At 41.4% G+C, this 18,313-nt stretch overlaps 1 protein-coding gene across 31 annotated transcripts in view; it reads right to left on the bottom strand.

Annotated features, from left to right (window-relative positions):
* LOC114866134 (major histocompatibility complex class I-related gene protein-like) overlaps positions 1-18,313 on the bottom strand; it is a 71,055-nt gene that overhangs the window by 22,569 nt on the left and 30,173 nt on the right. Inside the window, exons 1-12 of one of the 31 annotated variants that reach the window (XM_055512889.1) lie at positions 11,820-12,346; positions 11,326-11,444; positions 10,910-11,176; positions 9,713-9,994; positions 9,244-9,546; positions 8,619-8,711; positions 8,380-8,397; positions 8,221-8,287; positions 4,706-4,819; positions 4,621-4,638; positions 4,477-4,531; positions 601-661 (exon numbers count right to left, since the gene is read on the bottom strand). In XM_055512889.1, the coding sequence (XP_055368864.1) occupies positions 4,486-4,531; positions 4,621-4,638; positions 4,706-4,819; positions 8,221-8,287; positions 8,380-8,397; positions 8,619-8,711; positions 9,244-9,546; positions 9,713-9,994; positions 10,910-11,176; positions 11,326-11,374 (1,257 nt within the window). In that variant the 5' untranslated portion in view covers positions 11,375-11,444; positions 11,820-12,346 and the 3' untranslated portion in view covers positions 601-661; positions 4,477-4,485. The other 30 variants (XM_055512888.1, XM_055512890.1, XM_055512887.1 and 27 more) reach the window with 30 other exon arrangements.

An 18,313-nucleotide genomic window follows, 5' to 3' on the forward strand; every position in this document is an offset into this window, starting at 1 on the left:
GGACAACAGAGATGGAATCAACAGAAGAGCAACATCGGAAACTCCTTAAACAGAACAGGTTTAAGGAATCTTCTGTGAGTAGGGAAACCATGTTTCCGTCTATGAATGTGGACGAGCACCAACAGAATATCAAGGACTTAAAAGGGAGACAGACAGTAAATGGACAATAACTTCAAATGTTAAAAATAATTTCCCTTGCTTGTATGTTTGACACTTAGTGTCAAAAAGGGAGGAATGTGGGAAATTTTGTGTTTGTCATGAGATGCTGTGCCTCTGGCTGAGGGTTGTTCCTGGGGGTCATCAAGCATTTGGTTATCAAATGGTGGGGGTTTCACTGTAGTGACCACAGGAACATTGTTAAAGGAAGTAAAGGGGGGTTTACTGCACTCATGTTTATCAAAGACCAGTCAACAGCTCATGTGGGGGTTTGTAACAGGGTATAAATACAGGTCTTGTGTCCTCAGTCCTTGAGTGGATACTTTGTACATAGTGAGATGTGCCTTACGTCTTAGATGTAATTGTGATCCACTCCGTGTCGACATGAGAGTAAACTTTGAGATGGTTTATCACACTGATGATCTTGAATTGATTTTTTAAGATTTCCACAACAAGCTTCAATACAAACAATCCACTGATCTTCAGCCTTTTAGGACGAAAACATCTGATGGTTAGAAATAAAAATAGTAAATAAAATGTGGAAAAGATGAGATTCAATTCAATTCAATTCAATTTTATTTATATAGCGCCAAATCACAACAAAGTTATTTCAAGGCACTTTACAAAGTAAGGTTTAAAACCTCACACAACTAAACCCAACAAATCCCACATACAGCAAGCATTTAATTTGACAGCAACAGTGGAGAGGAAAAACTCCCTCTCTAACGAGGAAGAAACCTCCAGCAGAACCAGACTGGATGTGGGCGGCCATCTGCCTCGACCGGTTGGGGTTAGAGGATAGAGAGAGAGAAAAGCACAGCAACAGCAACAAGCAACAACAAGCAACAACAGAGCACAGGCAGGATGGTAGGACCAGGGACTGGATGCAGGCAGGATGGTTGGATCCGCAGCTGCCCATCACAGACACCAAACTTTGAGTCCAATGATACCTGTGGGTGAGGACAGAGAGGGAGAAAGAGTGGGGGTGGGGGGGGAGAGAGAGGAGAGAAGCACAACTACTGGACAGAAAGAGACAAGGTTAGTTAAACATGGGACAATGATGGGAGGTTTTGGGACAGAGGAGGTAGAAGGAAACAGAGGAGCTCAGTGTATAAATTAAGTCCCCCAGCAGTCTATGTCTATTGCAGCTTAACTAAGAGATGGTTCCTGTGACTAACAATAATTGCCAGTGACCTGAACCATCTCTAACTATAAGCTTTATCAAAAAGGAAGGTTTTAAGCCTAATCTTAAAGGTGGAGAGTGTGTCAGCTTCTCGAACCTGAAGAGGGAGCTGGTTCCAGAGGAGCGGAGCTTGGTAGCTAAAAGCTCTGCCCCCTGTTCTACATTTAAACACTCTAGGAACCGCAAGTAGCCCAGCGCTCTGAGAACGAAGTGTTCTGCTGGGAGCATAAGGAACTATAAGGTCTTTAAGATAAGAAGGAGCTTTATCATTGAGTACTTTGTATGTGAGTAGGAGAATTTTAAATTCTATCCTACATTTTACAGGCAGCCAGTGCAGAGAAGCTAATGTAGGAGAAATGTGATCTCTCTTTCTAAGTCCTGTCAGAACTCTGGCTGCAGCATTTTGAATGAGCTGTAGGTTTTTTAAGGAGCTGTTAGGACATCCTATGAGTAAGGAGTTACAGTAGTCCAGCCTAGAGGTAACAAATGCATGGATCAGTTTCTCTGCATCGCTCTGAGAGAGGATGCTTCTGATTTTAACTATATTTCTAAGGTGGAAGTAGGCGGTTCTGGAGATTTGTTTAATGTATGATGTAAAAGAGAGATCCTGGTCAAACATGACACCAAGGTTCCTCACAGTAGAATCTGAAGCTAATGTTATGCCATCCAGGGTGGCTATCTGACTCAATAGTGTCTCTCTCAGATTTTTAGGCCCAACAATAAGAATCTCGGTTTTATCTGAGTTTAGTTGAAGGAAGTTTTGGGACATCCAGGATTTGATGTCTTTTAAACAACCCTGAATTTTGACTAGTTGATCTGTTTCATTTGGTTCCAAGGACATGTATAGCTGAGTATCATCTGCGTAAAAATGAAAATTAATAGAATGCTTTCTAATAATCTCACCTAGAGGAGACATGTATAAGCTAAACAGAATTGGACCCAGCACAGAACCCTGTGAAACTCCATAGCTAATCCTTGTGCGTGTGGAGAATTTATCATTAACATGAACAAACTGGAATCTGTTCAACAAATAGGATTTAAACCATCCCAATGCTGTTCCATTAATCCCGATTCTATGTTCTAGTGTCTGTAATAGAATGTGATGATCAATTGTATCAAATGCAGCACTAAGATCTAACAGGACAAGGACAGAAACTAGACCATTGTCCGAAGCTAATACAAGATCATTAGTGACTCTAACCAGAGCTGTTTCTGTGCTATGATGTTTTCTAAATCCTGACTGAAAATCTTCATACAGGTTATTCCCACTAAGGTGGTCAGATAATTGTTTAGCCACGATTTTTTCCAGAATCTTGGAAATAAAGGGTAAATTTGAAATGGGCCTATAGTTGGCTAGTTGTCCAGGGTCAAGGGTTGGTTTTTTCAATAGAGGTTTGACCACAGCCACCTTAAAAGCCTGTGGTACATAGCCTAGTTGTAAAGATTGGTTGATTTGATTTAATATGGATGAGCTGATTAAAGGTAGAACTTCTTTGAGTAATCTGGTTGGGATTGGATCTAAAAGACAAGTGGACGACTTGGAAGAGTTAATTATTGAGGTCAACTCCATATGAGTTATGGGGGAGAAGCTGTCTAGGTAAGACAGAGGATTTAATAAATTTAAAGTTAATGGATCTAGACAGTGCTTTCTGTCATTTGGAAGAAGTCGCTGCTGAATGTTTTTTCTAATGATAATAATTTTATTAGTAAAGTAGTTCATAAAGTCATTGCTGCTGAGATTTAAGGGGATAGTAGACTCAATACAGCTATGACTCTTAGTCAGCCTGGCTACAGTGCTGAAAAGAAACCTGGGGTTGTTTTTGTTTTCCTCAATTAGGGAGGAATAATATGTTTTCTATTTCTATTTTTTTTATATCTCATTAGACTGTCCTTCCATGCAATGCAGTTTACATTTATTTTGTTGGAACGCCACTGTCTTTCTAGTTGTCTGGTCCTTTGCTTTAGGCTGCGGATGTCTGAGTTATACCACGGAGCTAACCTCCTCTGATTCACTGTCTTCTTCTTCAGGAGCCACTGTGTCTAACATTGTACGTAGAGAAGCTGCAGCATCATCTACAAGACAGTCAACCTGTTCATAAGGATTAAGGTGACTGTTCTCTGTGTATCTACAAGACATTGAGGCAAAAGATGATGGAATCATCTGCTTGAATCTGGCAACAGCATTGTCAGATAAACATCTGCTATAGTAACATTTCTTTCCAGCTGTTATAGGGTCAGTTGTGCTAAATTCAAAAGTTAATAAGAAATGGTCAGATAACAGAGGGTTTTGGGGAAGAACTATTAAATTATCAATTTCAACTCCATATGTCAGGACAAGATCTAGAGTGTGGTTAAAACGATGAGTGGGTTGATTTACCTGCTGTGTAAAACCAATAGTGTCTATTAAGGAGTTAAAAGCAGTGCTGAGACAGTTGCTGTCAACATCTACATGAATGTTAAAGTCTCCCACTACAATGACTTTATCTGTGCTAAGAACTAAGTCAGATAAGAATTCAGAGAATTCAGTTAAGAACTCTGAATATGGAGCAGGAGGACGGTAAACAATACAAAATACAACTGGCTTCTGAGTTTTAGAGTCTGGGTGAGAAAGGCTCAGAGTGAGGCTCTCAAATGAGTTATAACTATGTTTAGGTTTAGGAGTAATTAATAAATCTGATTTATAAACTGCTGCTACTCCTCCACCTCTACCTGTACTTCTTGGAACATGATAGTTGATGTGACTCATTGGAGTCGACTCATTTAAAGTAACATATTCATCCTGCTGCAGCCAGGTTTCAGTGAGACAGAACAGATCTATGTGATGGTCACTTATCAAGTCATTTATTAAAAAGGATTTAGATGAGAGAGATCTGATATTTAATAAACCACACTTCATTAGCTTACTATTACTTTGTTCCGTAAGAGGAACTGTTTTGATGTTTATTAAATTCTGGTAAGTCACTCCTCTTTGATTTGTTTGTGACTTGTATAGTTTAGGTGGTCGAGAAGCAGACACAGCCTCTATGCGATAACTAAGACTAAGAGTGGGTCGCGGCTGTAGAGAACGTGCAGAGAGGCGTGTAAGACTGCGACTCTGCGTCCTGGGCTGTAGATTGTGTTAAGAGTAAAGGACTCACTGTGATAATTCATTTTTGTCTGATGATGATGATGATGATGATGAAGAGTCTGAAGCTACAGAAGGAAAATGCATCAGAACATTTCACACTTTTACCTCAAAAACAGCAGATTCACTGTTTGGGTGCTGACGGTGTTTCACCTACTCTTCGTCGGTGAGAAGCCTGAAACAAAGACACGCGACAGTTAGTTACATGAACAACCAGCACTCACAGCCTCTGGGCTCCTCACCCTTCCTCCTCATCCTCCTCCTGCTGATGAAGAGTCCAGTGGCGCCGACCAGCAGCAGCATCAGTCCGGCACCAGCCGCCACCACAGCAGCTGCTGGAAGCTCTGAGGAGGAACCTGGAACCAGAGGAACCCGTTAACAGCTGCTCAGACGGTAATATATTGTATAAAGAGCCCAGTTTTGCCGTCGTCTTTTCGTTGCTGTCTCTGTATCCAATATGAATTTCATCAACTTCTGAAAACAACACGAACGCTGGAAGGTTCTGGACCTCAGTAGATACAGTGATGAAAGACCTCAGCGAGTGCTTCACTGTGGGACAAAGATTCAAGTTCATGCAGAGAATTTGAAATCAACAAATGAGGTTTCATTCAGTGTTTCTGGCCCTGAGGGTTTTTCGTATTTGGCTGCTGTTCGGTGGATTCCTTTCATGCTGTGGCTCATGTTCCTCTGGTTCTGTGGTGGCTCTACTTTCACCATCACCACTTTGAAGAAGCTAAGTAGCAGCTGGACCTTTCTGTTTTTGGTTTGAATGTTTCATTGCTCAATCTAGTAACTTCATTAGAAAGTTGATGTAAAAAGTCCAGTTGTTTGACTTAAATAAGTCACAAAGCATCAACAAAATGATAACGATGCTTTTTAGTGGTTTGTCAACTAGTTAGCTTAATTGCATAAAACCTACAATAACCTGCAGATAAAACATGTGAAGCTGATCTAAGTCTGAAGGAGAGTGAACAGTTAGAGTGATTTTACCTGGTGACGCTGTGTGACACACAAGCAGCAAGAAAAACAAAGTTCTCATTTTGAAATCAGCATAAAAATCTAAATCAAGGTGATGAAACCAACTGGGAGATCAGTGCACACACCACGAAGGAAAGAGCGCACGATCCTCAAGTTGCTTCTGCCTTTTAACCCCTTTCTCTGGATCTGGTGGAATGTCTCTCTGCAGCAATGGAATTGTTTGCGCCACCTTATCTCACTGTGAGTGAGAATGTTTGCTTTCTCACTTCTGCATCGTCATGTCTTGTTATCCAAAGGAAGGAACACCGAGCTTCCAAGACAAGATGCATTGGCTTTAACAGCCTTGGGTCTGGTGGGGAGTCAGATAGGATGGAGCCAGAGTCCGGGTGGAAAAGACAAACATATATCATAAATTATTAGTCAGTCAAATGGAACATCAGATGTTTAGACTTGATGTACGTCAGGGCACAAGAGATTAATTGTTTGTGTAAGAATGTTCAGTGTTGCACCTAACCAGCACATGACGACTGTGTTGGATAAGAAATAGCACAAAGGCAAAATTTTTCCATTACAACACACACACACACACACACACACACACACACGCACGCACACACAGAGGAAGCTTCAAACTAAAACTCAAATCTGACAGGACCATGAAATGCCAACACAAATGTTTGAAGAGATAAAAACAAAACAATCGGTTGTTTCCTGCTTTAACAATAGAGCACTGACCTCAGAGGAATGAGGTTCATCTGCTCTCACCAATACATCAACATGCTTTAATGTGTGCTTAATGCAGTGCTTCCTCATCGTCAGAGGAGGAAGGTGCAGCAGCACAGACGCAGCTCTAACACCAACCTCTGCTCTTCTAGTCCTCACTGGGAAACAGATGACACAGAACTCAATGTTAGACATCGGTGGTGCTGTGTGAAGGACATACACAGTTCAAAATAAAGGGAACATTTAAACAACACAACGTAACTCCAAGTCCATCACACTTCTGTGGAATCGTGAATCAAACAGCATGTGCCCTCCATCTGAGGAGATCCCTCAGGAGACCGTCACCACCTCATCAGGAGCAGGTCCAGATGTTGTAGTGAGCTCATACAGGCACGAAGAGGCCACGCCCCCCACTGAGCCTCATTCTGACTGTTTGAGGACATTACATCAAAGCTGGATCACACTTCAGTGTGAGTGTGACTCTGAATCCAGACCTCCATGGGTTCATTCATTTGATTTGTCAGCACATTCAACTATGAAAACAAGTATTTAATAGGAATATTTCATTCATTCAGATCTAGGATGTGTTATTTCAGTGTTCCCTTAATTTTTTTGAGCCGTTTACTTTTAAAGTCAATTGTAAAAACATATCGATGTAATTATAACGCAACTGGTAGAAACAACAGTTCAGGTTTGATCCACTAGATGAAGCCAAACCACAGATTATAACAACGACCTGCTCCCAACGAGATCACATTTGATTCAACGATGAGCCTGGAGCTGTTGCTCTGACTGTTTCAAAGAAATAAAATATATTACAGATGAGAATCACACTAGAAATAAAATCATGTCTCAACATGTGTCAAATGCCTGAACAGCAAGTGTTTTCTTCTGACTGCAGTGATTAAACATGACGTGGTTCCTCATTTTCACGTCTCCTCGTCTCTCGTCTGCTGTTACTTTAACACGTCTTTCAGTTACTGAAGTTAGAAGTGAAACTGACTCATCAGCTCATTGTATTTCTGGACTCTAACAGACACGTTGTGTAACGTTACAGTGGCTGACGAGGACTTTAACTCTGGACCAGGATCCGGTTTCACACTGGAACAAGCTTTTCTCCAGCTTTAAGTCAAAGAGCTGAATCTTCTCTCAGTCCTTTAAACACAGACGATACTGGATGTGTGAATTACTGTTTATTACTGAGAAGACGACTGGGAATAAAGCAGCATCTGTTTATTGCTGACTCATTAATGATGAAAAGGTGTAAAACTGTCAAACTTCAGTCACTGGAAACAACACAGGCTCAAAAAACAACAATAATCTGAAATACAGTGAAATAAAGTAACTACAGCATCATGTGGAGCTTTAAGCTCCACAAATAAACATGAGAGAACGTTCAGTAATAACAAACCTCCGATCAACAGAAGCTGCTGACGTTTTAACCAAACAACAAATAAAAAACAAAACAAAATAAAATGAAATCAATCTGGTCTAAACCTAAACCTCCTAAATCTGTTACAAACGTACTGACGTTTGGCTGAAGCAGTGAAGACGCTGCATCTCTGCACAGAAACGAGTGACACACACACACACACACACACACACACACACACACACACACACACACACACACACACACACACACACACACACACACACACACACACACACACACACACACACACACACTCCAAGTCCGTGTAGAAGAAGTGACGCCTCCTCATATCGTATCTGATTAGACGTCAGCGCGTTCTGAACTATTTGTCACAATAGAAACAAAGAACAAGAAAAGCTGAGTAACGTTATAAAAATCATCAGCTGGGACACGAACAACGAGTCTTCAGTGTGTGAGAAGCTGCTTAATGTGCTCAGGTTCAGGTCCAGCAGCACCAGTTTGACCCATTAAGTAATCAATGTACCAGTGAAAATCCATTTTCACACTGGTCACAGCACAGAATGAGCAACAGCAATGATCAAATCGATTTTTAAATAATTGATACTTTTTTTTTCTAGTTTTAAAATGTTTGTCTTGTCAGAATCACATCATAGAAATGACCTGGGTTCAAGCTGCTGAGTTTGGACCTCAGGACTCAGTTGCTCCAATACGCCACATTCGTGCACAGCTGTCGAGTTAAAACACGTTGTTAGTCCACAGCTTCACACTGAGTCCTACAACGTCTTCCAATGTAAAGTGAGTGAAGCAAGTTGTACTTACGACATGGAGGTCGCTTGGCTGAAATAGAAAGAAAATGATTATGATGAAAAACATGTTTCAGCACATTATAAAACATGATCATAATTGTCCTGTTTGATTTATTAAAGAATTGTATCTAATTCTATCCCAACTTCATCATATTCATATTATGAAAGTGTAGCTGAGCCACAGTGACTTTTGCATTTCTAATAAAGACTAAGTTCAACATGAAGAGACAAAGCAGACGATGCTTCTGTTACCGTTTCTCTTTCTGTAGACGATGAATCCAATCACAGCAACAAGTGCAACAAGAACCACAGCAACGATGACGATGATCAGACTCATGGAGTTTCCTGTTGTAACAACAAACCACAGCATGAGGAGAAAAACGCCTCTATGCTCTCTAGTAAATAGACACTGGAGGAGTTTGTCTGTTCTTCATGTGGGTTCTTTCCTGTAATGGAAAAAATGTTCCTTCCTTATTCTGTCTATGTCATATGATTCATGACTTATGCTGCAATTAATATCTTACACTATGTTCAGTCTCACATCTGTTTTTTATATTTCACATTTACTTAGATTACTCTTTGCTCTGTTGATGAAATTTCCCCATTGTGGGACTATTAAAGGCTTATTCTAATTCTTATTCTTATTCTTATTCTTATTCTTATTCTTACTCTCATTCTTATGGTTTTCTCTGCCTCCTAGACCCTGGACTCCCAAACCCACGACCCTCCCATGGCCTCTCACCCAGTGACAGTGACCGTTAGAATAATCATATTTACAAAACGTACATCTAAACTCTTTGACATTCATATAATTTCAGATCAAGCACAAACATTAAATTGTCTAATAATTGTAATATTGTTTTAATCAAAGTCTCACCGCAGTTGGTTCTGATCTTTGTTTTTTCCAGTTTGGTGATGACGTCGTCCTTCACTCCAGACAGTTGAAACACACATTCATATCTGCTCCAGTCCTGAGCTGTGACTGATGAAAGGTTCAGGTCGACCCTCATCTGGAAGGTTCCATCAGGGTTGGGGAGGATCTCTCCTTTGTCCACGTCTATGTGAATCTCTTCTCCATCTCTCCTCCAGAACATGTCGGCTCTGTTTGGGTAGAAACCTGTAGCGAAGCAGCTGATTGGAGACGAGGGGCACTTTTTGAGCAGAGACACTGAGGGAGGACCTGTGTGGGTGAAATTAGAAATACAGAAGGTTTATTAGTGGACAGGTTGATCCACAGTGAGTCTCTGATCATAGTTTTTGTCTTAAAATATTAAAACTCTAATTTGGTCCCAAACATCTTTAACGCATGTTTAACAAGTGTTCAAACTCAGATCAATTAACTTTACCTGTTCTATTTACCTGAGTTTCATTTAAATAATTTAAAAAGGTCTTGAGAAACTCAGGGTAAATATGTTTGACGCGATACTCTGTTTCTTTTATAAAAACTTTGTCTTTATCAAAGATCTGCTTAATGACAACAGCTTCTGGTTTCAGAGGAATCCACGTCAGAGTTTTCAGGTCCAATGACATAAAATCTTCTCCATCATAACCGCTGTATGAAAATCCAGAAATCTCTTCAGTGTTTTGGTCCCACTCGATGCCTTGTATTCCCTGTAAACAGTGCACACCTGAAAGAAAAACAAAATGGTGGAAGAGTGATATTTCTAGTGAACAGTTAGTTACAGTTCTATACAGTACAATGATACGTGGAAGAGAAGGAACATGGAGTGGGTTGGATGAAATGAGTGTGGAAAGAATTGATGTTCTGAACAGTAAATGCAAATGTGAGCATATAAAATTATTATATTAATAGGAATTCAACAAATTATCATCAGATATTGTTTCATACATGTCTCCCTGTATTCCTTTAGCGACCAAAATGCCTGTTAGAGACCCAGGATTTCTCCAAATAATAAAAACGTGACTGTTTTGAAAAATTAGTTTTGTATATTTTCTGAAAATGCACAGATGCACAGTCAACTAAAATGAAAAATAACACCTGACTTTACATTGCTGTAAAGTCGGAAAAGTTTTAAAGATATATAAATCCTCCCACGGTCCACAGACATGTGCTTAGGTTGACTGGCTACTTCTCCATTGTCCGTAGGTGTGAATGTGTGTGTCCATGGTTGTTTGTCTCTGTGTGGCCCTGCAATAGGCTGGAGACCTGTTCAGGGTGACCCTGACTCCCACCCTCAGCCTGCTGGGATACGCTCCAGCAGTGGCTGTTCAAACTGGGACAGGCTCCAGTGGTAACGGGTCAAACTGGGATACGCTTGTGGGCCTTAGAAGCCCTGTTCTCCTGCTCTTTGGGACCACGGCCTAGTCCCAGTTTGCCCTGACGTAACAGTCTCAGGTTGGTTGTTGTACAGTGACAGCTGGGAGGAACACGTGAAGATATTGATCTGCCATCGTGTGACACCACTTTATGCAGGACACGTATTCTACTTATTAATCTGTCCCTGTTAGATGTTAACAACTCAGCAACCTGGAGTCCTTTTAAACCAGAAACAGAAGTAAAAGTTAAGTAGAATATACTGTACCTTCAGTTTGGTTGAAGAGTTGCATGACACCATCAAGTGCTGCCTTTAAAACCTTGGGAAGGTTCTCAAAACAGTCCACACTGTTACGTCTTAGGAGCTCAGGGTATTTGTGAAAGGTTTTTTTGGCTACAGCCCCAAAAGCTTCCATTTTTCTGTTGCTGTCGCAGTAACCCATCATAGTGTCATCAACCAGTACCATAGCCATAAACTGCGGGAGGTGAGGGATTCCAGTAGTTGTAAAACCTGCAGTTTTGAATGTATGTTTCACTGTGGAATGAAAATTGATACTTTCATTATAAACACAGAAACATTATAATCACAAATCACCAACGTAGTTTAGTCCAATCAGTGAAATGAAAGTTATTCATAAAATGAAACCAAAGAAACACATTTAAAGTATTGAAACACAAACTTACCTGATGATGAAACGTGAAAAAAAGCAAGAAACAGAAATAGTTTGTTCATCTTGTTGGACGAGGAGACGTCTGCAGGGAGGACGTGGACGGTCTGTTCAGGAGCAGGTCTCAGTGTTCAGCTGATCTCAGGTCAGAAATTCACACTTAGCGTCAAAACATTTCAGTGTTGCCGAAATCACACTATAAGCTCTTAATATTCTACCTTCATTTTACCTCGACTATATATAAGACTATACTATACTATACTATACTATACTATACTATACTATACTATACTATACTATACTATACTATACTATACTATATATACACTCGACTAAGAGTTCATGTTTTGGAGCAGAATGGAATTTGGTTTGTTGCTTTCAATAAGAAAATAAACGTAAATCACCATAAGGTGTGTTATTGTGCAGCCAATTGTACCAAATTTAGTTAAAGAATTCAGGAACAAACCTTAAAGCTTGAAACTGCAACACATTAAGAATAATTGTACTTACAAAACGCTGAAGCCAATAGTTTTTCACCTCCGTGATGAAGTAACTCTGGTGAACGTTCTCATTAGTTCACCCTCAAGCTCTCATCTCTACATGTGAGTTTGACTGCTGGACCTCTGCTCATCAGCCTGTAAAACTTGAGCCCCACCCTTCATCCAAACTAAAAGTGCTTCTTCCTCATTCCAAACACTCGAAGCAGAAGAACGTTTGATCACCAGTTTGTGATCCACTGATTTACCATGTGCAGCTCACACATTATCATCAATTTACAAACATGGTTCAGTCCTGATCCAGTTCAACCTCACTGTCATGAACACATCCTGCTCAAACACAGCTGTGATTTCAGTTACTGACATGATGCAGAACCTGCTGCAATGATTCACACGCTGCATGTTTGACATGAAGAGACTGAAACTACAGTTATAAACATGCATCTTATGACAGACAGGCCTGAACATGAATCAGCCTCAAGCACAGGATGTGTAGAAGATGCCAGAGATGCTGATGCAGAATCCAAAGATGAAAACAGAGTCAGGACTCAGTACCCAGTACCCGCTGCTTTAAGTTCACAAACGAGTTAAAACAACAGAACAAGAGGACAAAAAAAAGACAGAACTGAAGCTGAGTCCAAAGGTTTTAAAAAGCTTTAAAAACGGGTGCCGTCAAAGTGTGATGACACCTGGTGGTGGATTATTACTATTATTATTTATTTATTATATTATTTTATAATAATATTACTAATGATAATATATTATTATTATTATTATTTTTAGTAGTAGTAGTAGTAGTAGTAGTAGTAGTAGTAGTAGTAGTAGTAATTTAATAACGGCGGCAGCGGCTGAGTGACAGGGAGGTCAGACGCTGGTGCGTCGGCAGAGGCGGTGGAGGAGAGCGGAGAGAGCGCCATCTGACGCCGCTGCTGCTTTGTTCGTGTTGTTTGGAGGAGTTTCTGAGGACCTTTTCCTCCCACGTTCCTCAGGTTTAAACCACCATCGTGGCAGTTGTCTCTTGGCGCCGCTAGAGGCGCTCTTCTTCTCCTTCGCGCCCTTCTTGATTCGTTGCTGCCGTTTCCTGTGTTGGTTTTGTGACTGTTAAATTGATGTACCTGTGTTTTAGAGCATTCAAGTCCTGGCTTTTGTGCCTCTGTTTAACACATCCATGACCTTAAAGGCCACAGAACGCTCAGCTTCTGACACGACATCCAGTGGAACAGGACATCATCATCCTCAGGAGGAGTTTTACTGGAACCTCTCACCAGTATCAGTAAATATGAACTGGACCCACTGTTTGCATAAACATATTCAACAAACAGCTGTGGGTCTGTGATCAGGTCAGATTTTAGAGAACGCTGAACACGTGGCATAAAACCAAAGCTTAACGTTAGAAACAAACAAACCTCCTGTTTCACTCAGACTCTGAATAAACTCTCTCAGGTCCGTGTGGGTTTTCTGGCAAACATTAATGAGCCACGGCAACAGGCAGGTTCATCTTCATCATCAGCAAAGAGTAAAATGTGAGGATGGGACAGGTTTTACTGCTGTGGAATAGAACCCTGAGTCTGAGAACACCCAGCATCCAGACACAGGAGGAACGTGGACCCGTCTCAGGCGCAGAACATGAACCACACTTTAAAGTAAACGTACCTGAATGAACCACAGGGAGGAAGAGGAGCGGACGAACAGGATCCATTGAGCTCCAGTCAAAACGCAGCCAAACGGGTCAGAGGCAGTAAATGGAGCAGTGACGGATCAGGGAACCGCTCGTCTGATCTCATCTGGAGAAGTGGACTGTGATCAGATGAGCTTCCAGAAACACACACCAGCTCAGAGGCAGATTAAAATACGACACAGAACCTTCCTCAACCTGTTCTCCGTGTCGTCCACTGCTTGGTATCCTTGCAGTTCCACAGGTATTCAGTCATTCAGTAGCGACTGCAACAGTCAGATTTTGGTTTCAGGTTTGTTTAGTGATGTTACAAATGGAAATGATTGCAACAAAACAACTCACAGCTCTGATGAAACTGGTTTATTAAATCCATGCTGTTACTGTACAAACACAAGGTCATTTCTTACATTGTTGCTTTACAACATGCTTTTACATTGCTTCTTTTTTCCTCGTGATGTGTAGCTTTGCGACTCACCTCCCATGAGCTGTTTAAAAAAGTATTCTCATCCTGGGTGTCATTTTGATTATTATTGCTGTTGAAACATGATGCTTCTGTTGAATGTTCTATTTTATTATTGGTCAGGTTTGATTGTTCCTCTAATTTTACTGATAACGGCAGGTGTGTGTAATGAAAACAGGAAGTAGCAGTGACAAGGTTGTGATCTGACTTGAGCAGGAAGTCCTTTCAAAGTAAAACAGGAAAACGACTGAAACTGTGACAGTTTAAATGTGTAACAAAACAACAAATGATGTTCTGACATCACATGGTTGCAGAACGAGCTTCAATACAAACAATCCACTGATCTTCAGCCTTTTAGGACAAAAACATCTGATGGTTAGAAATAAAAATAATAAATAAAATATGTCACTAATGTGGAAAAGATGAGATCAGTTGTAGATTGTGTTAAGAGTAAAGGACTCACTGTGATCATTTTTGTCTGATGATAATGATGATCTCCTCCTTGAACCGCCGTCTTGCCCTGGTGGAGGAGTTTGTGTGCCCGAATGACCCCGGGAGCTATGTTGTCGGGGGCTAAATGCCCCTGGTAGGGTCTCCCAAGGCAAACAGGTCCTGGGCGACGGGCCAGACTAAGAGCGGTTCTGTTCATTATATTTATGGACAGAATTTCTAGGCGCAACCAGGGGCCGGAGGGGGTCTGGTTTGGGGACCACAGGATAGCATCTCTGCTTTTTGCAGATGATGTTGTCCTGTTGGCTTCATCAGGCCAGGACCTCCAGCGTGCGCTGGTGCGGTTTGCAGCTGAGTGTGAAGCGGCTGGGATGAGAATCAGTTCCTCCAAATCTGAGGCCATGGTTCTCGACCGGAAAAAGGTGGTTTGCTCCCTCCAGGTTGGAGAAGAGTTCCTGCCTCAAGTGGAGGAGTTTAAGTATCTTGGGGTCTTGTTCATGAGTGAGGGAAGGAAGGAGCGTGAGTTTGACAGACGGATCGGTGCGGCGGCTGCAGTAATGCGGTCAATGTATCGGTCCATCGTGGTGAAGAGGGAGCTGAGTCCAAAGGCAAAGCTCTCAATTTACCGGTCAATCTACGTTCCTACCCTCACCTATGGTCATGAGCTTTGGGTCATGACCGAAAGGGTAAGGTCACGGATACAAGCGGCTGAAATGAGCTTCCTCCGCAGGGTGGCTGGGCGCTCCCTTAGAGATAAGGTGAGGAGCTCTGTCACCCGGGAGGAGCTCGTAATAGAGGCGCTGCTCCTCCACATCGAGAGGAGCCAGTTGAGGAGGCTCGGGCATCTGGTTCGGATCCCTCCTGGACGCCTCCCTGGGGAGGTGTTCCGGGCATGTCCCACCGGTAGGAGGCCCCGAGGAAGACCTAGGACTCGCTGGAGAGACTACGTCTCTCGGCTGTCCTGGGAACGTCTTGGGGTCCCACCGGAAGAGCTGGAGGAAGTGTCCGGGGAGAGGGAAGTCTGGAACTCTCTGCTTAGACTGCTGCCCCCGCGACCCCGCCCCGGATAAGCGGATGAAAATGGATGGATGGATGGATGGATTGATGATGATTGGGGTCGTTTGGGTGTCGTTTGGGAGTGACCCACGTCTGTGTCTTCAGATCCAGTGATAATAAGTCTTCTCCATCATCTCAGTGGCTTCGTCCCATTCACAGCCACGCATCATCTGTAAAGTGTGGACACCTGAGAAGGAGGCAGAACGTCACATGGAAAAGTATAATGATTCATAATTAAAATATTCTAATAAGATAATATGTTCATTTATTATGGACGCTGCAGTTTAAAGCAGTGGTCCTCAACCTTTTTTGCGCCACAGACAGGTTTAATGTCACAATATTTTCACGGACCCGTCTTTATGGTGGGGCGGAGATATAACCTTAACCCTAACCATAAAATGTTACGATCGGCATGAAAACTGGTATTTTGTATTTATAATAATAAACGTGCATCCACCATGTGTGCAGCTTTATTAGCAGCCTCCTCGTAACATTGGCTAATATTTAAAATGCTTGATCTCCACTGGTCCTGGTCCGGGGGTTTGGGATCACTGGTTTAAAGTCATGTCTGGGTTAAATCCTCAAATGCTTTGGTACCATGCAAACAATTGTTGTATAAAATACCTCCACTTTGGTTGAACTGCTGCATGAAGTTAGAAATCCTGCTTCTGTAACGGGAGGCACTGTTCTCTATACAGTCTTCAATAATTCTCTGAATGTGCTGAGGAAAGTACTGTAATATATTGTATAAAGAGCCCAGTTTTGCCGTGTAAGAATGTGTAAGAATTGTGTAATTTGTGTAAGAATGTTCAGTTCAGTATTGCACCTAACCAGCACATGACGAGTGTGTTGGATAAGAAACAGCACAAGGCAAAATTTTTCCATTACAACACACACACACACACACACACACACACACACACACACACACACACACACACACACACACACACACACACACACACACACACACACACAGGAAGCTTCAAACTAAAACTCAAATCTGACAGGACCACGAAATGCCAACACAAATGTTTGAAGAGATAAAAACAAAACAAGAGGCTGTTTCCTGCTTTAACAATAGAACACTGACCTCAGAGGAATGAGGTTCATCTGCTCTCACCAATACATCAACATGCTTTAATGTGTGCAGACGCAGCTCTAACACCAACCTCTGCTCTTCTAGTCCTCACTGGGAAACAGATGACACAGAACTTAATGTTAGACATCGGTGGTGCTGTGTGAAGGACATACACAGTTCAAAATAAAGGGAACATTTAAACAACACAACGTAACTCCAAGTCCATCACACTTCTGTGGAATCGTGAATCAAACAGCATGTGCCCTCCATCTGAGGAGATCCCTCAGGAGACCGTCACCACCTCATCAGGAGCAGGTCCAGATGTTGTAGGGAGCTCATACAGGCACGAGGAGGCCATGCCCCCCACTGAGCCTCATTCTGACTGTTTGAGGACATTACATCAAAGCTGGATCACACTTCAGTGTGAGTGTGACTCTGAATCCAGACCTCCATGGGTTCATTCATTTGATTTGTCAGCACAATCAACTATGAAAACAAGTATTTAATAGGAATATTTCATTCATTCAGATCTAGGATGTGTTATTTCAGTGTTCCCTTAATTTTTTTGAGCCATTTACTTTTAAAGTCATCTGTAAAAACATATCGATGTAATTATAACACAGACTTCAACCACGATGCTATGTTTGACTTCAGATTTTTAAAGCTCACACACTGACAGAATGGATCAAACAACGTTTTAATTCAATATAAACTAAATGTTTGTCTAAAGAAATAGAAACCGATGAAACCACAGGCAGACGTAAAGTTATGAAAACAAACTGGTAGAAACAACAGTTCCAGTTTGATCCACTAGATGGAGCCAAACCACAGATTATAACAACGACCTGCTCCCAATGAGATCACATCAGATTCAACTATGAGCCTGGAGCTGTTGCTCTGACTGTTTTAAAGAAATAAACAATAATGATTAATAAAGGTTGTGCAACTGATGCAGCTTCAACATTCTTCTTAAGAATCTTTCATTTAGAAAACAGAAATGAAACTGACTCATCAGCTCATTTTATTTCTGGACTTTAACAGACACGTTGTGTAACGTTACAGTGTCTGACGAGGACTTTAACTCTGGACCAGGATCCAGTTTCACACTGGAACAAGCTTTTCTCCAGCTTTAAGTCAAAGAGCTGAATCTTCTCTCAGTCCTTTAAACACAGATACCGATACTGGATGTTTGAATTACTGTTTATTACTGAGAAGACGACTGGAATAAAGCAGCATCTGTTTATTGCTGACTCACTAATAATAAAAAGGTGTAAAGCTGTCAAACTTCAGTCACTGGAAAAACACAGGCTCAAAAAACAACAATAATCTGAAATACAGTGAAATAAAGTAACTTCAGCATCATGTGAACAGACGTGGAACAACGGGTCATGTAGAAAAAGTAAAATGTTGGACAGTGTAACCAAACAACAAATGATGTTCTGACACCACATGGTTTTAGAACGAGCTTCAATACAAACAATCCACTGATCTTCAGCCTTTTAGGACGAAAACATCTGATGGTTAGAAATAAAAATAGTAAATAAAATGTGGAAAAGTTGAGATTGTATGTAGATTGCGTTAAGAGTAAAGGACTCACTGTGATCATTCATTTTTGTCTGATGATGATGATGATGATGAAGAGTCTGAAGCTACAGAAGGAAAATGCATTTGAACATTTCACACTTTTACCTCAAAAACAGCAGATTCACTGTTTGAGTGCTGACGGTGTTTCACCTACTCTTCGTCGGTGAGAAGCCTGAAACAAAGACACGCGACAGTTAGTTA

This window comes from Betta splendens, chromosome 11 (assembly GCF_900634795.4).
Source record: "Betta splendens chromosome 11, fBetSpl5.4, whole genome shotgun sequence".
In the NCBI taxonomy this organism is placed as follows: Eukaryota; Metazoa; Chordata; class Actinopteri; order Anabantiformes; family Osphronemidae; genus Betta; species Betta splendens.